This window comes from Topomyia yanbarensis, chromosome 3 (assembly GCF_030247195.1).
Source record: "Topomyia yanbarensis strain Yona2022 chromosome 3, ASM3024719v1, whole genome shotgun sequence".
Classification (NCBI taxonomy): domain Eukaryota; kingdom Metazoa; phylum Arthropoda; class Insecta; order Diptera; family Culicidae; genus Topomyia; species Topomyia yanbarensis.
The window spans coordinates 164,978,031-164,996,749 of NC_080672.1; the positions used below are offsets into that span (position 1 = coordinate 164,978,031).

General features: G+C 37.1%; 1 protein-coding gene across 1 annotated transcript; it reads right to left on the reverse strand.

The window, feature by feature from the left end:
- Window positions 1-35: 35 nt before the first annotated feature.
- On the reverse strand, window positions 36-18,364 carry LOC131690920 (O-acyltransferase like protein-like). The gene is made up of 9 exons (XM_058976996.1): window positions 18,198-18,364; window positions 17,982-18,124; window positions 10,619-10,874; window positions 10,455-10,550; window positions 2,091-2,278; window positions 1,705-2,034; window positions 1,434-1,627; window positions 676-1,156; window positions 36-606 (listed from the first exon to the last, which is right to left on the reverse strand). The coding sequence occupies exons 1-9, from the start codon at window positions 18,325-18,327 to the stop codon at window positions 454-456; spliced, it is 1,971 nt and encodes a 656-aa protein (XP_058832979.1). The 5' UTR covers window positions 18,328-18,364; the 3' UTR covers window positions 36-453.
- Window positions 18,365-18,719: the final 355 nt, after the last annotated feature.

Below are 18,719 nucleotides of genomic sequence, written 5' to 3' on the forward strand. Positions count from 1 at the left end.
CGTATCTGCAACGAAGAGACAATACCTCTAATGACTACTAGTATCCGTTTTATTCATCAATGGTATTGATTCAATAAGCTACAATGCATACGACCTTAACACATAGTGATTCACAAAAGGAATTTTCCCGAAAGATTTGTATATGCAAGCATTTCCACTAAATAACTTTCCGGTTGAATAAGGCTGCCTTCTGGAGCCGCCACTGTATAGTTTAATGATGTCGTTTGAATTGTGTGAAACTAACGGTACATTCAAAGCTAAACGGGATGTACCAAATCGAAAAATCAACTGTTTATTAACTAGTAAAGCTATTTTAATAATATGTTTATTGACTAGTATACACATCGTAAAATTTTAAAACCTAACTTTAACTGTAATCATTATCCAACAGCCAGTTAACCAGTGTTTTCAACAATTCTGCTGTTCGTTTGCCTTTGAAGCCTTTAAAGCCCATTAAAGCAGTTTTTTAGATATCTTCCTGGAGCCGATATCTAATTTTCCATCGATTGCTTTTTTAAGTACGGTGGCGCAGGGGACTTCAACAACGAGGTGTAGTATTGCACCGCTCAAAAATGACATAAATAGAACTGCCGAAGTGACGAAGATCTGTTGAGAAGGTTAAATATCGTAAGATTACTATTTTGACAAATGTGTTACTAATAGTAGATCCCTCACCAAGTTGAAACCACTGTACGTGGTCGGTATGCTCATATTACTGTAGATCGTATAAATTACTGCATACTGGACAATGTAGATACTGTAGCTCAACCGTCCCATCACTCGCAGAATAGGGTGCTGAAGGAATGCCACACTCATAGAATTTGTTTTGAAACCGAAGTAAAGAAATAGTATTCCATGTCCAATGCCAAATATGGCCTTCAGAGCCGAACCATAAATCGATAAAAATAGCGAAGGTTTCTTTTGTGGTATCGAAGGTAGCATGACGAGAAATCCGTTTAAAAAGAAGAGTACTGTCAAGAAAACATACAGTACCTTCGACAAGTACAATTCCGCGCTGGAGTGCAGTTTATTTTGAGAGATGTGATGATATAGATTTCCAGCAATCATTCCGAAAAAATAACTTCCGGCATTAATATGCCCCGGCGTGTAAAACTTTTCGAAAAAATCATATTCGCGCAGTTCTGTGAGAGCATGCCTGCAATTGAATTTATGTCGTTAATTCACAAATAGAAAACACAATTTGATTCCATTAATATAATATGTATGAATAATGATTTTTTCCGGAAACCACCTTTCCGTATATAATTATACGCTTCTTATCCGAAACAATAATGTTGTCAATATATTGTCAACGCTGATTCAATAACACAATCCAATCCACGTTTTCAAAACGTAAAAATAAATAATTCCATGCAAATACTAACAACAGTATTGTCTCGTGTAAGAGCCGCTTAGAATGCTGATAGCTGTACCTCATACTAAACATCATCGTTGCATCCAACTTTTCAACGTAGATCACGTAACCGGGAACCCAAAAACTGACGAATACTACCACACCGATACAGGCCTTTTTCGTTTTGGGAAACTTCCAAATCAGCGTCATGATAGCCATACCGATCAGAAAAAGCTGAAAATCTGCTCCAAGATACCAACCGAATTTCATGCACTGGAAAAATTGCAAACAAGTTTTGCATTAAAGGACGTTGTCTTGAACACAAGCATGCATTGGCTTAGCTTACTCACTGGTTCATCCAAGTGAACATAGTTGTTGATGAATAGCAGATTCGTCCACCAGTATTCACTGCAATAATCATTGAACCTAGCGGCGTGAGGCCTCTGTTTGGTACGTTTGAACAGCGTCGCCTGGTAGAATATGACGAATGCATATGCAGGTACGAGTCGTGCCAATCGGTTCAACAGTTTCTTCAACAGAAAGCGAAAGTCCACCGTGGGTGACCTTTCTATTTGGCTGAGAAAACTGACCGCCAACACCATTCCACCGAGGGCGAAGAAAAATGTGATCATGTGCGTATTGCCCGAGTTCCAGATTGGAAAGGTAAGATGATTGGTTTGCTGTGAATAAATTAGGCAGTAGCATGCAAATTCATTCTTTTACTAAAAAAGCTTACTGATTCCATGTCTTCTGGGTTGTTCAGAGGCATTCGTATGAACGGTAGTGACGAGTGCACTAGAATAATGACCAGCATAAAAAGGGCACGCAATCCTTCCAGATGTGGGAGACTGCCATCAGATTTGGCTGTATTCAATAATTTGTTGATGTTGTGTGGTAGCGAAAACGGTTGAATTAGTTGATCATCTGAAATTTTAAAAGAACAAAAAAACTTTAGAATGTAATAATGTTGAGCATCAGATGATTAAAAGTTTATACAACATTTTTGGTAAAATCTAAATAATTGGTTGATTCCTTTTTTCAGATTTTAATGGCCTTTAGACAGTTTGTACAACCGTCCGACTGACCGGACGTTTTCCTGAGACTAGCGCTGCAGCATAGCGCGCTTATTTTATTTTAACTGCTTTTTTTGAACCCGTAAACCCGGGAATGCAAGAAAGCACGCTCATTTATATTTTTTACATTTCTTATAAAAGAAATGTATAGAATTTGCTCATACTTAGAAAAATTCCGATGCCCGGAGGGTCGAATATTACGTAGGTACCAATCGACTTAGCTCGACGATTTGGGACGATGTCTGTGTGTGGCTGTGTATGTATGTATGTGGCAAACTCTCATTCGTGTTTATCAGCAACGGCTAAACCGTTCCACAGCGCTGACTCCAAAAACGAGAACTTAATTCACTAAGGGGCGATTTCTTCACCCTCGCCTAGCGCTTAAGCCAGGTTTAAACGTACTGGTAAACCTGGTTTATAAGTTAAGCGAGGGTGAAGAAATCGACCCTAAGAGGCCAAACCATTGAAGGGTAAAGTGCCTATTTTCACAATACTAAGGAGGGCGTCTCACTAATTCATTAATTGCTCGGCCTACAATCAATGGAATGCGTACAAATTGACATCAACCACGGCGATATACAGACGTCCGCCAGATCACGTGTTTAGTTTTCAGGACAGTTTCTCGCCGCGATAGCTAGTGCAGCGAAGTGCGCGAGTGCGACGGTAAAATTACCCGTCGAGATTGCCGGCCCGTGGTTCGGGCACAGTATATCAGCTGATCAGCTCCATCGGCAGAGTGCAGCACAGAGAAGAGTGGTAAATAAAAGTCGATAAATATTAATTTATTTTGTTTGTTTACCTTTTGTTTGTATACGAAAATCCAAAATTCTTGTAGAGGCACCTAGACCGCCCTGATAAGAAGGGTCCGCCGGACAAACAAGAACCGGAGTTGGCGTGCTTCGTTGTTAAGAACCAAGGTAATTTTCCTGTTCGAGCGCAATGAAAACTCGAATCGAGTGCCCCTATTGTTGCGCTACCATTTGACTTAATGCGTTGAACAAAGATGACAGACGCAGCTCTAACCAACGGCTTCAAATGGGTAGGGTGATAATAGAAACAGGGCGCCAATAGGTTCATCACAGGATGTCGTTGGAGGAATTGTTCGTATGAATATTCCCCACAATCTGATAAAAATTTAAATTGGTCATGGCTAACTATGATCGAACAAAAAAAAATTACTTTTTATACTGACGAGGTAGAAAGTTGGTGTCTTTGACAAAGTTTTAGAAATGCTCGTTGTGAAGAATTTTTTTGAAGGACTTGAGCTTGTAGGAGTAAAGGTTATCGATTTATAAGGCGTTTTCTATGACAACCCCCTTGAATCTAGTTTTTTTAATATAACTTTTTTTATTGTGACTTTTCGTGCAAATAATGTTCCTGACAAATGTGGAGGTAGTATAAATACACAATATTGTCGAAGACTGTTTATGAAAATACTTATTCGTTTCAAAGTTTTTGAAGATTTTTACATTTTTTACACCAACTTCAACTACGTATAAGAAAAATAGGTGCAAATCAAAATGCACTAACAGGCACTTTTTTCCACTGTCTAAACTATGCACAATAAAGGTAAAAAGGTTTGGTGTCACTGTAGAACCCTACGAATAGGGTACTTTTACTTTATCATGTTTTTTTAATTTTTTCCATACAAAAACAGCAATAATTTTTTTTTCGATTTTTTGAGTTAAATTTGGTAATTAATAGTAGGACATTCTTGTGTAAGCATTAAACTCATTATGACGTGTGTATTTGAGTATATATCAGTTAGAGATCTCCATTCATATTAAAAGTTTGACATTTTTGCTGCCACATTTATAAAATCGGAAATATTCAGGTATAAGTGCAAATAATACTTGTAATTGAATAAAACCACAAACCAAAAATTATTAAAATCTGCGAATAAAAATTGCGTATTTTTTGTTGATTTTTGTATGGAAAAAGTAAAAAACATGGTAAAGTAAGCTTACATAGGGTTCTAGAGTGCCATAGGGCAAACCGTCTTACTTTTTTTGTGCATAGACAGTGAAAAAAGTGCTTGTTCGTGCATTTTAGTTTGCACCTTTCTTTCCTATACGTAGATGAAGTTGGTTTAAAAAAAAATTAAAAATCTTCAATAACTTTCAAACAAATAAGTATTTTTGCCTTTCTTAATAGAAAGGTATTGCAATTGCTCTGAAAACCGACTTTGTAACGGAGGCCCGGAGGACCGAGTGACATATACCATTCGATTAAGTTCGTCGAGTTCAGCGATTGTCTGTGTGTGTATGTATGTATGTGTGTGTATGTATGTGTGTGTATGTGCGTCTGTGTGTACGCGAACACAATATCACCCATTTTTCTCAGAGATGGCTGAGCCGATTTTCACAAACTTAGTCTCAAATGAAAGGTGCAACGGTGCTATTGAATTTCTAATGGATCCGACTTCCGGTTCCGGAATTACAGGGTGATGAGTAAAAAGAGATTATAACTACTAGAGGTCGCATGTCGCTGCTAACACTGAAAATTTATCATCTCGCTCTCACATATGCTAGGCCCATTAGTTTGACACCTTTTGCCCCGGGTACACACATGTCAAAGTAATGGGATACAACATGCTAGAGCGAGACCCCATGTTTCAGTCCGTAATTACATGGAGACAGTAGCGCTTTGCTCCCTCTAGTAGTTATAATCTCTTTTGATGAGTACGATCACACAGAAAATGCCCATTTCAATAAATTCTGCAATGAATGTATACAAATAAAAAATTTTCCAAAATGTGGCCACATCTGCTTGGATTTATAGTACTAGGTCACTAACAGCCATTCAAAGTCTCTTTGGCCACATTGGCCACCATCATTGGTTCCGGAAGCCCCAACGGAAGTATACAAATTCAGAATAACAGTCACATCGGTTTCTCGGAGATGGGTAGACCGATTCAACCAATCTTAGTCTCAAATGAAAGGTGTTTTATCCCCATAAATGGCTATTAAATTTTATCCCGATCCGACTTCCGATTCCGGAGTTACGAGTTGCGGCGTGCGATTACATAACAAATTTCGATTCAAACCGATATTCCGATGAAATCGAAAAAGGTAAAAATTTCGCTAAAATGTCTCTCAAACAATTTAAATTGGCAGTTCTAGGTCACTGACAGCTAACCCAACTTTCGTTGACTACATTGACCACCATAGACGGTTCCGAAAGTGCTCGGGGAAAGCGGCCATCTTTCAAAATTAACGAACTTACATCAGTTTCTCGGAAATGGTTGAGCCGATTTTCACAAACTTAGTCCCAAATGATAGCTATATTATCCCCAATTGTCTATAAAATTTCGTACGGATCGCTTATATGGTTCCGGAAATATAGACTAAACCGTCCGGTCACATATGACATTCCCATATAAGCCGGAGCTCGAATTTTTTTTCAAAGGGACCCCATGAAATTTCAGAAATCGTATTCGTAATTTTGATGCCAAACATCTTTAAAATGCAGGAAACGTCGAGATTTTATTGTATCTCGAAAAAAAAATTTTGATAAAACTTTTTGGGACTTCGCCGATTTCGTACCTTTTTTTCAATTTAATGTTATCGTGGATGTATTTTCTTTTGTAAAATTTTAGAACTCAAATAACGATTTCGTTTCTTGTATATAGTTGTCATGTCGTGTATAATAAAAATGTAACATATACATTTGAAAGCTTTTAATGAATATAAACAACGCAAAAATTCTCGTGTTCATGATTGAGAAAGGCATAATTGCACCGCTAGGTTTATATACACTCTTCGACAATATTGTGTAGTTATAATACCTCCACATTTATCTGGAAGATTATTTCCACGAAAAGTCACAATAGAAAAATTTATATTAAAACAAACTAGATTTAAGAGGGTTTCCATAGTAAACGCCTTAAAAATCGACAACCTTCAGTCCTACAAGCTTAATTTCATCATGAAATTCTTCACAACGAGTATTTCTAAAACTTTGTCGAAGACACCAACTTTCTACCTCGTCAGTAACTTTCTATCTCGTCAGCATAAAGTTATTTTCATAATAAGTTATGCCTAATTTCATTTTTTATCAGATTATGAGGAATATCCATACGAACAATTCCTCCAAAGACACCCTGTGAATACACTCGATGGTTTGGCCTCTAGTGAATTAAGTTCACGTTTATGACGTTTCCGACCATTGTGCGTTCTTATCCAAACCAATTTCAAATGGAAGGCCTAACACCACGTATATAGCACCTCAATATGGTTTGCATTGAACTGACGTAAGTCAACATCTCTGCGGGCACACAAATTATGGGCCCCACTGACAGTTCGGATTGTTTTGCTCGTTTTGCTGCAGGCTAGATCCCCACTCAATAGAAACGATACGGCGTGACACGATCATTACATGTTTGTAATCGAGCTAAAATATTGGACAATAAATTGTAGAAAAGTGTTGCTTTCGACATGTTGATGATTGATAACTAATTTACATCATGATTCATCAATAATATAACGAATTCGAACATCGCAAAGTCGTGTCGTATGGAATCAATTCTGTCGATTGTGGATCAACCTTGACACGACGTTTAAAATCTTGGTTTGAAAAAATGGCGGCGTAGCAGATACCTGCCTAACATAGATAGAACGCCATTAATTTGTTTTTAACTCTGACGTTTATTTTCCAAGATATGGACAATTGTGTGCGTACAAAGGCACTTTTTGCAGTTTTTTTAGCTTAACTGTCAAAATTGACAACAGAGACAAACGTGTGACGCAATTGAAAATGTCAAACGAACAAACTGGTTCTCATTCGTCTCCGATTATTGCACGAAGCGAACGTGCAGCAACGAATCAAACGTATCAAAGTGAGCCCTGGTATAATGAAAGCGATGATAATTATTATTTTACATGCGCTACTAACATTTGAAAATATTTACCTAGATAATTAGTGAAATAAATATCAATGTACGACATTTAACTGAATAAATATGATGGATTTATGAATGAATATTTTTTCTATTCACCACGAGTCGCATCAGGTTCATTTTCAGCCGTCAAAAGAATGCTTCAATTATTTTTAATTCTAGTCTGGAGAGCAATTTGTTCAGCTCTGCGTCATTTCGAATGACCAGTTGCAGATTACGGGGTATAATTTTCGCTATCACGGGCAATGTGTAGGGGAACTGGGGGTAAGACGGACATGTTAAGGTTATACTCAAATAAAACATAGTAAAAGCATGTTTTTGTCAACATGAAATACTCTATGTTGTAACTCCATATGTTGGCTTTCGAGTGCCCAGAGGGATTATGTTACAAAAATCAACAAGTATCTTTTTTGAAAGAAATAGAAAACAAAGAAATATCTGAACTTTTGCCAGACTGCGGGTGAAACTAATGAAAGGTGTTGCGTCCCCAGAAACTGATATTGAATTCCATCTCCATCCGACTTCCGGCTCTGGAGTTATGGGTTGTGGAGTGCGATCACATAGAAAACTCCGATTTAAACCGATACCGCGATGAATGCAAAAACGTGCTCTTATATATACTTACCAAGTGTAATAAGAATGAAAGACATTTCCATAATGTTATATTGTACGAACCAGCTATTATATCATAGTTTGGAGAAATGAGAAAGGCACAATTGCACCTCTAGGTGGTTTAAAACAGGTTTTTGTGGCAGACGTCGTAGTCAACGTTGAGTTTTCGAGCGTAGTAGATGAAGTTTGGTGCAATTGTGCCTTTCTCAGTTGTCCAAACTACGATTCCCTGGCTGGTTATGTTCAATACAATGGTGGAAATTCAGTACGATTTGCACATACATACAATGGATCGACAGCCACGATCTTGAGATACTACGTGTCGACATTGAAACATCGCTTAAAACTAGCGGCGCATAACGGAGGAAGATCCGGGGGGTCCGGACCCTGACGAAAATTTTCAACTTGTTAAGAAATTTTAAACTAGTTTTAATTTTAAAGTAGCAAACCCTCACTGCATACTCCTACCTTAGCCTGCATAAGCCGGGATTAGGTTGACGATTTTTAGAGTTTAATGCATTTTAAAGTCATTTGGCATCAAAAATACAAATTTGATTTCGAAATTTTCCCTTACTCCCCCCTGAGAATCATTTCAGTTTATATGCGAATTTGCTGTGTGGTTGTAGTCTTCAACCCGTTACTTTGGAATCGGAAGTCCAACCAATAAAAAAAATTCAATATCAGCCAAAGGAAAGGTTGTACCTTTCATTTGAGACTACGTTTATGCAAATCGGTCCAGCCATCTCTGAGAAACAGAAGTGACATTTTTTCCACATACACATATACACACAGATAATTTCCGATCTCGACGAACTGAGTCGAATGGCACACGACACTCAGCCCTCCGGGCCGGGATTGGGTTGACGGTCCTATATGAGAAAGGCAAAAGGTGATTGGCCGCTTTTGAACCGGTTCCAGCAGGAACCCTCTTCAGGAACTCACCTGGATATCAGTACTTATGCATTTTTTGTCTAATTCCAATGGTATACACAGGTCGGACTCGATTATCCGGGGATTCGATTATCCGTGATTCGATTATCCGGGTGTTTTGAGATATATCAAATTTCAATTATAATGTCTTATTATAGTGCTAATTCGATTATTGCAGTCAATAGAACATAATTAACCTCATCTCAAATTTTAACCTACCTCAAAAATAGAATCCATCATCTACTTACCCTGTGGTCCTTCGCTAGTGATAAGTTTGAGTGGGAGAATTTGGGAAGACTACACGCGTAGTTATTACCTGACATTCTGGTACAACATTGGTCAACTAAATGATGTTACAAGAACAAGGACAATGATTCCTTCGTGGGGGCGCAACACGCACTCTTCTAACTAGAATGAGGGTTAAAAGACATGTTAGCTATAATATGTAACACCACCACGTAAATTAAACTGGAGCCAAGAAGCAGACGACCCCCAGTTTACTTACTAACTTTATTTTTTCTGGCATTCGAGTAATCGAATCATTTACCTTGGAAAATCGAAGCTCCGTGTAATCGAGTTTGACCTGTATTGCAAAAGACACACCTTATTAAAAAGTTTATCTTAGAATTCTTGCACAAATAAATATAAACAACTGATACATACCGTTAACTCGTTACCAATATGAATAATAAATGAAAAGTCTGAAAAATAGACTAGGGCCAAAATAGGTACATTTACATTTACCATAATATTTATCCTGACCATTTTATTTCCAATTTCTCCACGAATGAAGCTTAAATTCATAAAATAACGCAAAAAAAAGTTTGATTCGATTATCCGGGTGATTCGATTATCCGGGGTGAGATTTTTTTGAAATCCCCGGATAATCGAGTCCGACCTGTAATGTCTATAATCAGGGTTATACGAATATCATTAATTGTTACCAAATTTATAAGTTTAATGAAGTATACATTGTTGTAAAAGGAAGTTGCTGTCATTTTTACCCGATCTGACCTAGTGACCCACCGGAATAACTTCGGCCACGTAGACATTTCCAGCAATTTCAATAAATAAATCAAAACTAAAAATTCATTCGAGCCCAAAAAAGTTAGAAGTAAGTCTATACATTTAAAAACGAATAAATGGCACTAGTTTGAATTTTTTCTTTCACTCAGGCCGAAACAGGTTAAACGCATCATGAAGTACGAAGAATTCTGTTCAACTATGGGGGCCCTTTCGTTCAATAGTACCCAGGTGCCCGAGTGGTCTTAAGACGGCCCTATGCGCAATCTATGAGCGCTGTAACTATCAATAGGTAGCGTTCGATCCTTTTTAGATTTCCATCTTGTTCCATTACAAAACTATGGCTCTTTGGACGGGTCGTTCGTGTCATGTAGACCTAATGCATTAGGAAGGTTAATACTGCGTAATTGTGACCTTGAAACAGCATTGATGAATGATTAATGCTAGTGATAAATTGAATGAATATACATACATCATCACAAGTTTGTATGCCTAAAGGTGTTCCGCCCGTGTGGTTATTTTCGAGGATGGGGCAGTGTCATTTGTAAATTCAATTCATACATACATTTGCTATCACTTCCTTTGCAGTCTCGCACGGTTGCAACGCCAACCAGCAGAACAAGTGCGATAACCATCCCGAGGAAGCACTGATCAGCCAATCCTAATTGGAATTAAGCTATTAGTTGTATATTGTTTTAGCATCGAATGGTAATGTAAAAATTAACATACCAAAACTGCTCAGGAAATTTTCCTCGGACAAGCAGTGCAAAATCGATGCCGAAGTTTGTAGCTGATGGGAAGCTTCAAGTTCCATATTGACACATCGACTGAGATAATCGAGTCGCAGTTCATCGTTGCTCGCTAATATTTCCATCTGGTCAATCTCGAGCTGCTCGACCGGGAAGACGCGTCGCAGGCAATCGTGAAGGCAAATACCGCGCTCAAGGTGATCATGCGGGAAGTTCAGAGGGTTTGCCGAAAGCAGCTGGTCATTCCGTTGGCGTGCGGGAAAGATGAGAGATGAAATTGATGATCAACTGATTGTTTCAAATATTTACTTGGTGCAAACGATGGATTATGGATAAATGGTTTATATTAAAGAAGGCAAGAAGGGTAATAGTTTAATCAGTCAGCTCATTATTTCTACGCGATCCATAAGTATCTAAGGACAGCAATGAATTTCGGCATGCTGTTTGATTCCGTAACACTTTTAATGGTATAGCTATGATTCATCATGGGAAACTTACATATTGAATTAAATCGCGCCAATTCAAATATATATTGATGATGCCACCAAAGCCAAAATAAACTATTCGCCATTAGATAATTTTGATTCAACATAAGCGGCATGATATTGTTTGTGTGTTTGAAACAACGTTGTGTTGAATTTAAAACTCAAAACCGTACCGATCCTATTGTGGTTGAACTGCATACCTACTTATTGATTTGTTCATTCTGCACACCCATTGACATTGATTGACCAAGGGCAACTAATCACACCGCTAATTTAGCATAAATCGAATTTTTAGATAATTGTTTTCCAAATAGTTTATGTGTTACTATGTTTTAATGTTTTAATTTAAGTTCTACTGCATCAATAACTTTGTGCCGATTAAATGCATATGCATACGTTTTGATGCTAGCAGAAAGGAAAGAATGCTTAGATGCTCCTCTTTCTTTTGAGACTAAATTTGAAATGTTCTATCGGGAGTCTAGAACATTCATTTTTTTAACATTTTGATGATTAGTTTTGAAGATTACTTTTCAAAAAATAGTTCTTCGAAGGTATGTTTTTAGGGGGATGAATTTTTAAACATACAGTATCAAAATATTTTCCATATTTTTCTGTGAAAACACTACTGTATGGAAAACGTTACAATTTTTCGCATCTATCAAGTTGAGAAAATATTTAAACAGATGAGTTTTTGAGTCAACCTTGGGTTATAAACCTGTTATAATAACTAAAAGTGGTATAATCCTTTTAATGGGTAAAGAGCGTGTATCCATTAATGAAAACAGACCATGTACATCAACCTGGGCACTTTTACCCATTATTATTCACAGAACGGTTACAACAAAATGCGTAAATACCCATAAATGAAACCCACCTTAGAATAAAAAAATGTAGAATAAATAGTTATTTTTAAGTTTTTTGGAATATAATGGAATTCACCAATTTAACTCTAGAATATTATTTTCCTCTAAGAAAAATTTGGAAAACCTACCCTTAGCCGCAATACAAATTTAAACATTTCACTTGGAGGAATTTATGTTTGCTGTATCTTCCAAAAGAGTCATTATATCATACACCATTAACCAGTTTACCTTTAATTCTAGTTTGGCAAGCGATAACTTCAATACCTAGTCCCCAAAAGTGTTCCTCCGCAAGTGTCTCCTCGATCCCAGCGAATAATATTACAATAGTAAAAGTAGAGCTCTATTTCTAAAGTAAGCCATTTTTCGCATAATCTAAATGCATCGCATTTCAAATGATTTATTCGAAGAAATCGATTTTTGGGATAATGCTTCTGTAAAACTGTGATCAAATCCGTGACCTCGTTCGATGAATTCGCCATCGAAGGATACAATAGTTGAAAAGAGGGGCCATTGTGCAGTCAACTGCATAACGAATGTTTCCATTGTGGTGAGAGAGTTTATTAGGATGTTTTAGGAGGATCAGAAATATTTAAGGCTGGGCAAATACGGTGCACATTATCAGAAAATTTTATTAAGCCAGCGCTGGCTCATTTCTCTGGCTGAAATAGGGAAAGACTTAGGGTTTTTAATGTTCCAGGAAGTGCTGGGAACACCTTGATCGGTTTTGCACCAGTAGTTACTCGAGCTGTTATTTTTGGAGGACCTTGAAGGGGCACCATCTGGTCTTTAGAACAAAGCTTTAAAGAACAATTGTTCTTCCTTTTACTATTGTTTCCAGACGAAGCAGAAGATGTTCCATCCTGGAGTTCATCAGAGTCGTGTTCGTCAGTATACAAGATACTAACGATATTCGTAGTAGCCGGTAGCGTAGCTTGTCACTGTTGTGCTATCTTATGACAAACGCCATTTTGGGGTAAACTGAGTTAGATATGCCATGTTACTGAATCTTAAAATCTCTACAATATGAAGTTTTCAGAATTTTGATATTCTGCTGGGTTACTGAGATATAGCGAAACACGATTATGACAAGCGCCAATTTCTCGAGTCATCGAATTGTGCTATCTTGTGACATCAAAAAAACCAACAACAATCTTAGCTTGTTGGCTTACTATAAGCCAAAAAGCTTATAGCAAGCCAACAGATGTCTCTGATGACATACGTGATTCTTACGCAGATCAACCATAATCATTAGCTAGGTTCTTGTTTTGGGAGCAAAAGTTTTCCTACCATGGTTTTTTCCGCGAACTGTTGGCATTTATTTTCAAGATGATTGAACAAATTTCCTTTTGAGATTTCCACTAGCTTTGGAAAGTATGCCGAAATGTAATGATGGATTATGCAAGAAGATTATTTTTATCGTCCTGTCGCCTGTCAACAATATCATTGTTTGATATATTCTGTCTCTAAATTGTTAATGAAACCTACTTTTATTTATTGTTTTTTCCCGAATATAGGAGAAAAATTATGAAAACTTTGTGTTCCAATACCATCATTTTTCAACCTGATTTTGCTTCTACCGCATGGAAAATTATAACTTTAGACATAGTGCTCTATAACGCATAATTTTACGAATACGTTATGAGACTTTTTTTGTGAAATCTTCGGTGCACATTTGTGACATGTCATATATATTTTATCATCAATACACACTTATGACACGTATGCAAGCGGCTTTGGTTTACATTTTAAGCGAAAACTGTCAATATAGTCAACCGATCTTCGCATAAATCGAGAGATTGCTACAGAAAAGATAGATGCATCGATTACCTCCTTCGAAAAGCTTTTAACAATTATAAATTTCAAGATATTCAAGAGAGTTCAAGTTGACTCAAAAAGCTTCAAAAATCGTTTTTCTCGAAAAGTGCTAAATGGCGCTTGTCATAAGATCTATCTTTAGTATTTCTGCAAAAGGTCGCTTAGTGATCTCTGAAGGGAACGCTTCAGTTTCTCGCTGTCTGTACGCGGGACATGTCTGGAGATCATGTGGATTTCCTCCACAGTATAGACAGTTTTGAGCATCTCTTCCACAGAAATCAGCCATATGATTCTCACTGCATTTCCCACAACAATTGTTACAATGGGAGGCTGTGTGTCCCAGTTGTTTGCAGCCCGCAGCACAAAAAGTGAACATGTACACGAATCTTGTCAAAGAGGAGGTAGTGAGGTAGAGCAAACTCTGTGAAGGTCACGCGATAAGAGTCTGAGTTAACATATCGTCGCTGTTGTGCTATCTTATGACAAGCGCCATTTAGAACATTTCGAGAAAAACGATTTTTAAAGTTTGAGATTGAATATCTTGAAACTTATAAATGGTATAAACAATCCAAAGAAGACAATTGATGCTTCTATCTATTCTGCATTAATCTCTCAAATATTACGAAGATCGGTTGACTATGTTGCGAGTTTTTACTATGAATGTAAACAAAAGTCGCACGTGTGAGTGTCATAGGCGTGTATTGATGACAAAATTTGTATGGCGTGTCATAATCGTGCATGGAAAATTTTCCATGGAAAAAAATCATAAATTTTTAACTTTTATTCATATCTTTGCGTTCATATGGTCTAGAAACAATCGGTGAAATGCATTTTGAAGGAAATGAGTCAGGGAATCTAGAAAAAATTGTTATGTTTGGTTACAGTGTTGCCAAATATCCTTTATTTTCAGTTTAAAACTAAAACTGTGTTTTTCTCACAACTCGTGTAATTTTCTTTTGAAAATATTTATGCCATTGTGTTCCTCAGACATTTTCACACATAAAAACATCTAAAACTTCAATATAAATTGAGCAAATCCCTAGAAACATTGATTGGAAGCAAAAAACTCACAATTTCTTATCATCTTTCTTGCTATATGTAAGTAACCAAGTAGAATTTCAAAATTCTGAAAACGCCACTTTGTAGAGATTTTTCAAACCAGTAATGTGGCATATTTAACTCAGTTTACCCCAAAATGGCGTTTGTCATAAGATAGCACAACAGCGACGATATGTCCTTTTCCCGTCAGCTGCGATAGATGCTGAAAGCAAACGTTTACAGTCCAGTATCTTCACTGTCTGAAGCACAGGGTCTTTTAATCAGCCAACCCCGTGTTCCAGCATGTCATCATAATTCAAACTGGAATCTCTGACGACCCCGTCACATCCAACCCGATTAGCTGGTTCATGTACTATGTGCTCCTCCGTACAAGGCCGGTAGCCAGCAATATCATCTGTTTACCACCACCCGAAGCTTAACAGGGCGAATTTTCGATTTTTCTTTCACGGCCGAATATCGCTCCGTCAGAACTGGAGAAACCTGCTATAAGTTCGAATATTTTTGTCATTGACACGGAAAAAAGATATCGAAGTGTCCAGTTGAGGAGGGTGGACACAACTTCAAACGTGGGACCAATTTTATTTCGACATTCATCTCACTTTGAGGCGAGCCACTGTCAGGGGAAGTCATTTTTGCACGGACCTATTCCCCAGTGCACGTTGGTAAGAACAACAAGGATAGGATATGTAATATAGTAGCAGTACTTGGATAAAGGCTGCTCACAAGAAACGGAACACTGCTACTGCTCTAATGGTCGAATAACGGTTAATACGCACACACAAGGTTATTTGAAGAACGCACAAGATATCCTTGAAAGCGGATTAGCACTATTTTTATATCACCATGCGAATGATATCAGAAATAGTTTAATGTTGGAAAAGTCTTCTGAGTTCATGGTACTTTAAAAGCGCATATTTTGAAAGAAAATTGTCAATGACGATTTGAATGCTCTTCTTAATTATTTCTTCTTGTTTGTAGAATAGAATGATAGAGCATAATGCTTTCTATTTGACACCAAGTATGCCTATACTGGTGAAGTTACGGTGATATATTGATCAGTAACAAAACAGAATTAGAATCATTTACTAAAAATGCTATATCTCGGACCGATTTTTTACAATATTTTAACGTAGAACCAACGTTGGTAGAACTACGTTTTGGTTTGCGATAGGGGAGTCCACTTTACAAAATCTTCAAAAATGATATGTTACGAAAAGTGGTTAAGTTTCGATCGTTTATAATGAAGCTATTTCACAATCAACTTCCGAAATTTTTGCGAGTTTTGCTCAGAATTATATCCATTATTTACTGAAAAATATTCTTAGAAATACTAAGAATACATTCCAGTAGATAATGAATTTAATTTTTGAAATTATGGCCGATTTGAATAACGAAAAGCATGGTCAAAGCATACCATGCATTTCCACACAGAAAGCTGCGCTTCGCTAGTCAGGAGCGACAGATTAGAGCACCCAGCACGCTACGCTTTTATGAATGATGTCATCCACGATTATTTAAGGAATAGAATTGCTAATTCTTCAATCAATCCCTTAATCGGAATTTTAGACAAAGCACTAAAATGCGTGCTGTATTTGAACACACTAACCGAGGGGGTGAAGGGAGGGGATACGATAGATCTAGGCATTCAGCTAGCTAAAAGCTCGTGATGTTTCCCTTTCATGCTTCTGATTGACTGCAACGATTGTCAAACGCCGGAACGGAGACAATAGCAGTAGCATATTCCAACATAGCAATACACTATGTAGGGAAAATATTGAAGACTGCACTCCGTATCAGTGTTAGTGGAGAAGCATGCCATGTGATGAATGTTGTTGTATCAGGCTTCATGTTCGACACCAGAACTCGTGAAGCTCGTGTAAGTTGAAATTAAGATTCAGTAGAATGGAATTGCCCAAACTCACCCAAAATGATGGTTAAATGATTCATTACAATGTTCGACTCAATAAAGCAATGAATTTTTCGGTTATACCATTCTCGGCAAATAGAATTTTTTTATCGAGTTCTGTTTATTACGGGTACAGCACACTGACAACTAGAAATCAAATTCCGTACAAAAAATTTCAAAATGTAATCTTATTGTTACAAAAAAGGTGTAAACATCAAATACTTTTGACGCTAGAATAGTCTACCTTTGTGCAACTAATTATACGTTAGAGTAAAAGTATATATTGGCTCTATTAGGCAGGGTGCCTATTTGAATATTTCAATAATTAGGCGGCCTACAATCGGATGGATGTCATCAGCATGCTTCGTTACTAGGAAACAATATAACAACAAAAATGTCCTGACAATGGTGAAATACTTCTATTTGAGTGCAACAAAAACTCTAATTGAATGCCCCAATTGTCGCACTACAATTTGAGCCAACGTAGTGAACAAAGATAGCAGATACTGATCCAACCAACGGCTTCCAGTGGGTAGGGTGATACCAGAAACAGTGGAAAAATAGGCACATTACCCCATATCCTTGTTTAGTTAATCGTGGCATCCAATAGCGAGTAGGCTACTTTTAGGGGAATTTCATTGCTCAATATTTTATTGAATTTTTAATATGCTGAAACCCAGTCTGGAATTTGGTTTCCGCCAGAAATTCTGCTCAAATGATAATTGCTTATTTTTGAATATTTGAATTCAGAAATTTTGTAAGCAAAGCCATGGTACTACATTTCGTAGTGGAACTTAACCTTCTTTTTGACGTACTTCGCAGCTGATTCTTAATATACAGAACACTAGATGGTAAGTGTTATAAAATTTACTGACACATTTTTCCTGAATGGGACACTACCATTATGTAACCAGAGCCGTACCTTCTGAAACGCCAGATCAGATTAAAACGGTTTAGAAAAAAAATAACTAGACTTTTGATTTATTAAAAAAAAAAATCTATAGAAAGATCACAAAAAGATATCAGAATTATTTTGTAGATTGGTTTCGAATAAGTGGCATCTTTCTTGCTAGATAATCGAAATATTAGATTTTATTAGTTTTGAATCTGGTTCACAATTTGAATAATTAATTATGTTTTTGTAGAGGCTCCCGACCTTCCATGAAATTATAATATTAATATGCATATAATCAACACAATATTCACTTCACTTACACTGATATTATGCCAAATGTCGGAGCTTTCATTAGGACGAATCACGGCTTGCACTATACAATACTGAAAACGCGGGTTTCCCTTTCTACACTCGTCGAAATCATCGTACTTGAACAACTTGGGAAGTTTCCACTGCATTTTCACTAGACAAAATAAACAAATCAAATATAAATGCATGCATTGGATCAGAAGAGACACAGCTTAAACCAATCTTACTCAATGACGAAGCAAAATTAGTGCCATACACCGCAGGAAGCAACCAACAGCAGCAAATGTACCACCAAAACACGACAGTGTCAGCAGAAGAGAAACGTTTCATGCCCCTACACGTCTCGGAGCTACACATGATCCTTAAGCTCAGTCGATCACACCTTCACTGTTCGTGCATTCGTTGATGAATGACAAACCAGTCGACGTTTACCATAGATTCTAATTACTGCAACCTTCTAGTGGTAGGGGATAAACTGCAGCGAGTAGCGTTTCGGAAAACAAAACCGTTTGCTCTGCGATGTGGTATTTTGTCTTAGAGCCTTTTTTTCCAAATTTGTATAACTGGTCACCTTTTGATATAGTATGGCTTCTTCGCCGGCGGAGAAATATTATCCTGATAAAAATACGGATGTCATAGTGTAATTTAATGTTTCAAGTGGTTGTATATTTGAAAGTACTAAATAAATGCCATTTTTTGATGAATTCCTAACTTAATTACTTTTAATTTTTCGGCGAAAATTTTACGCT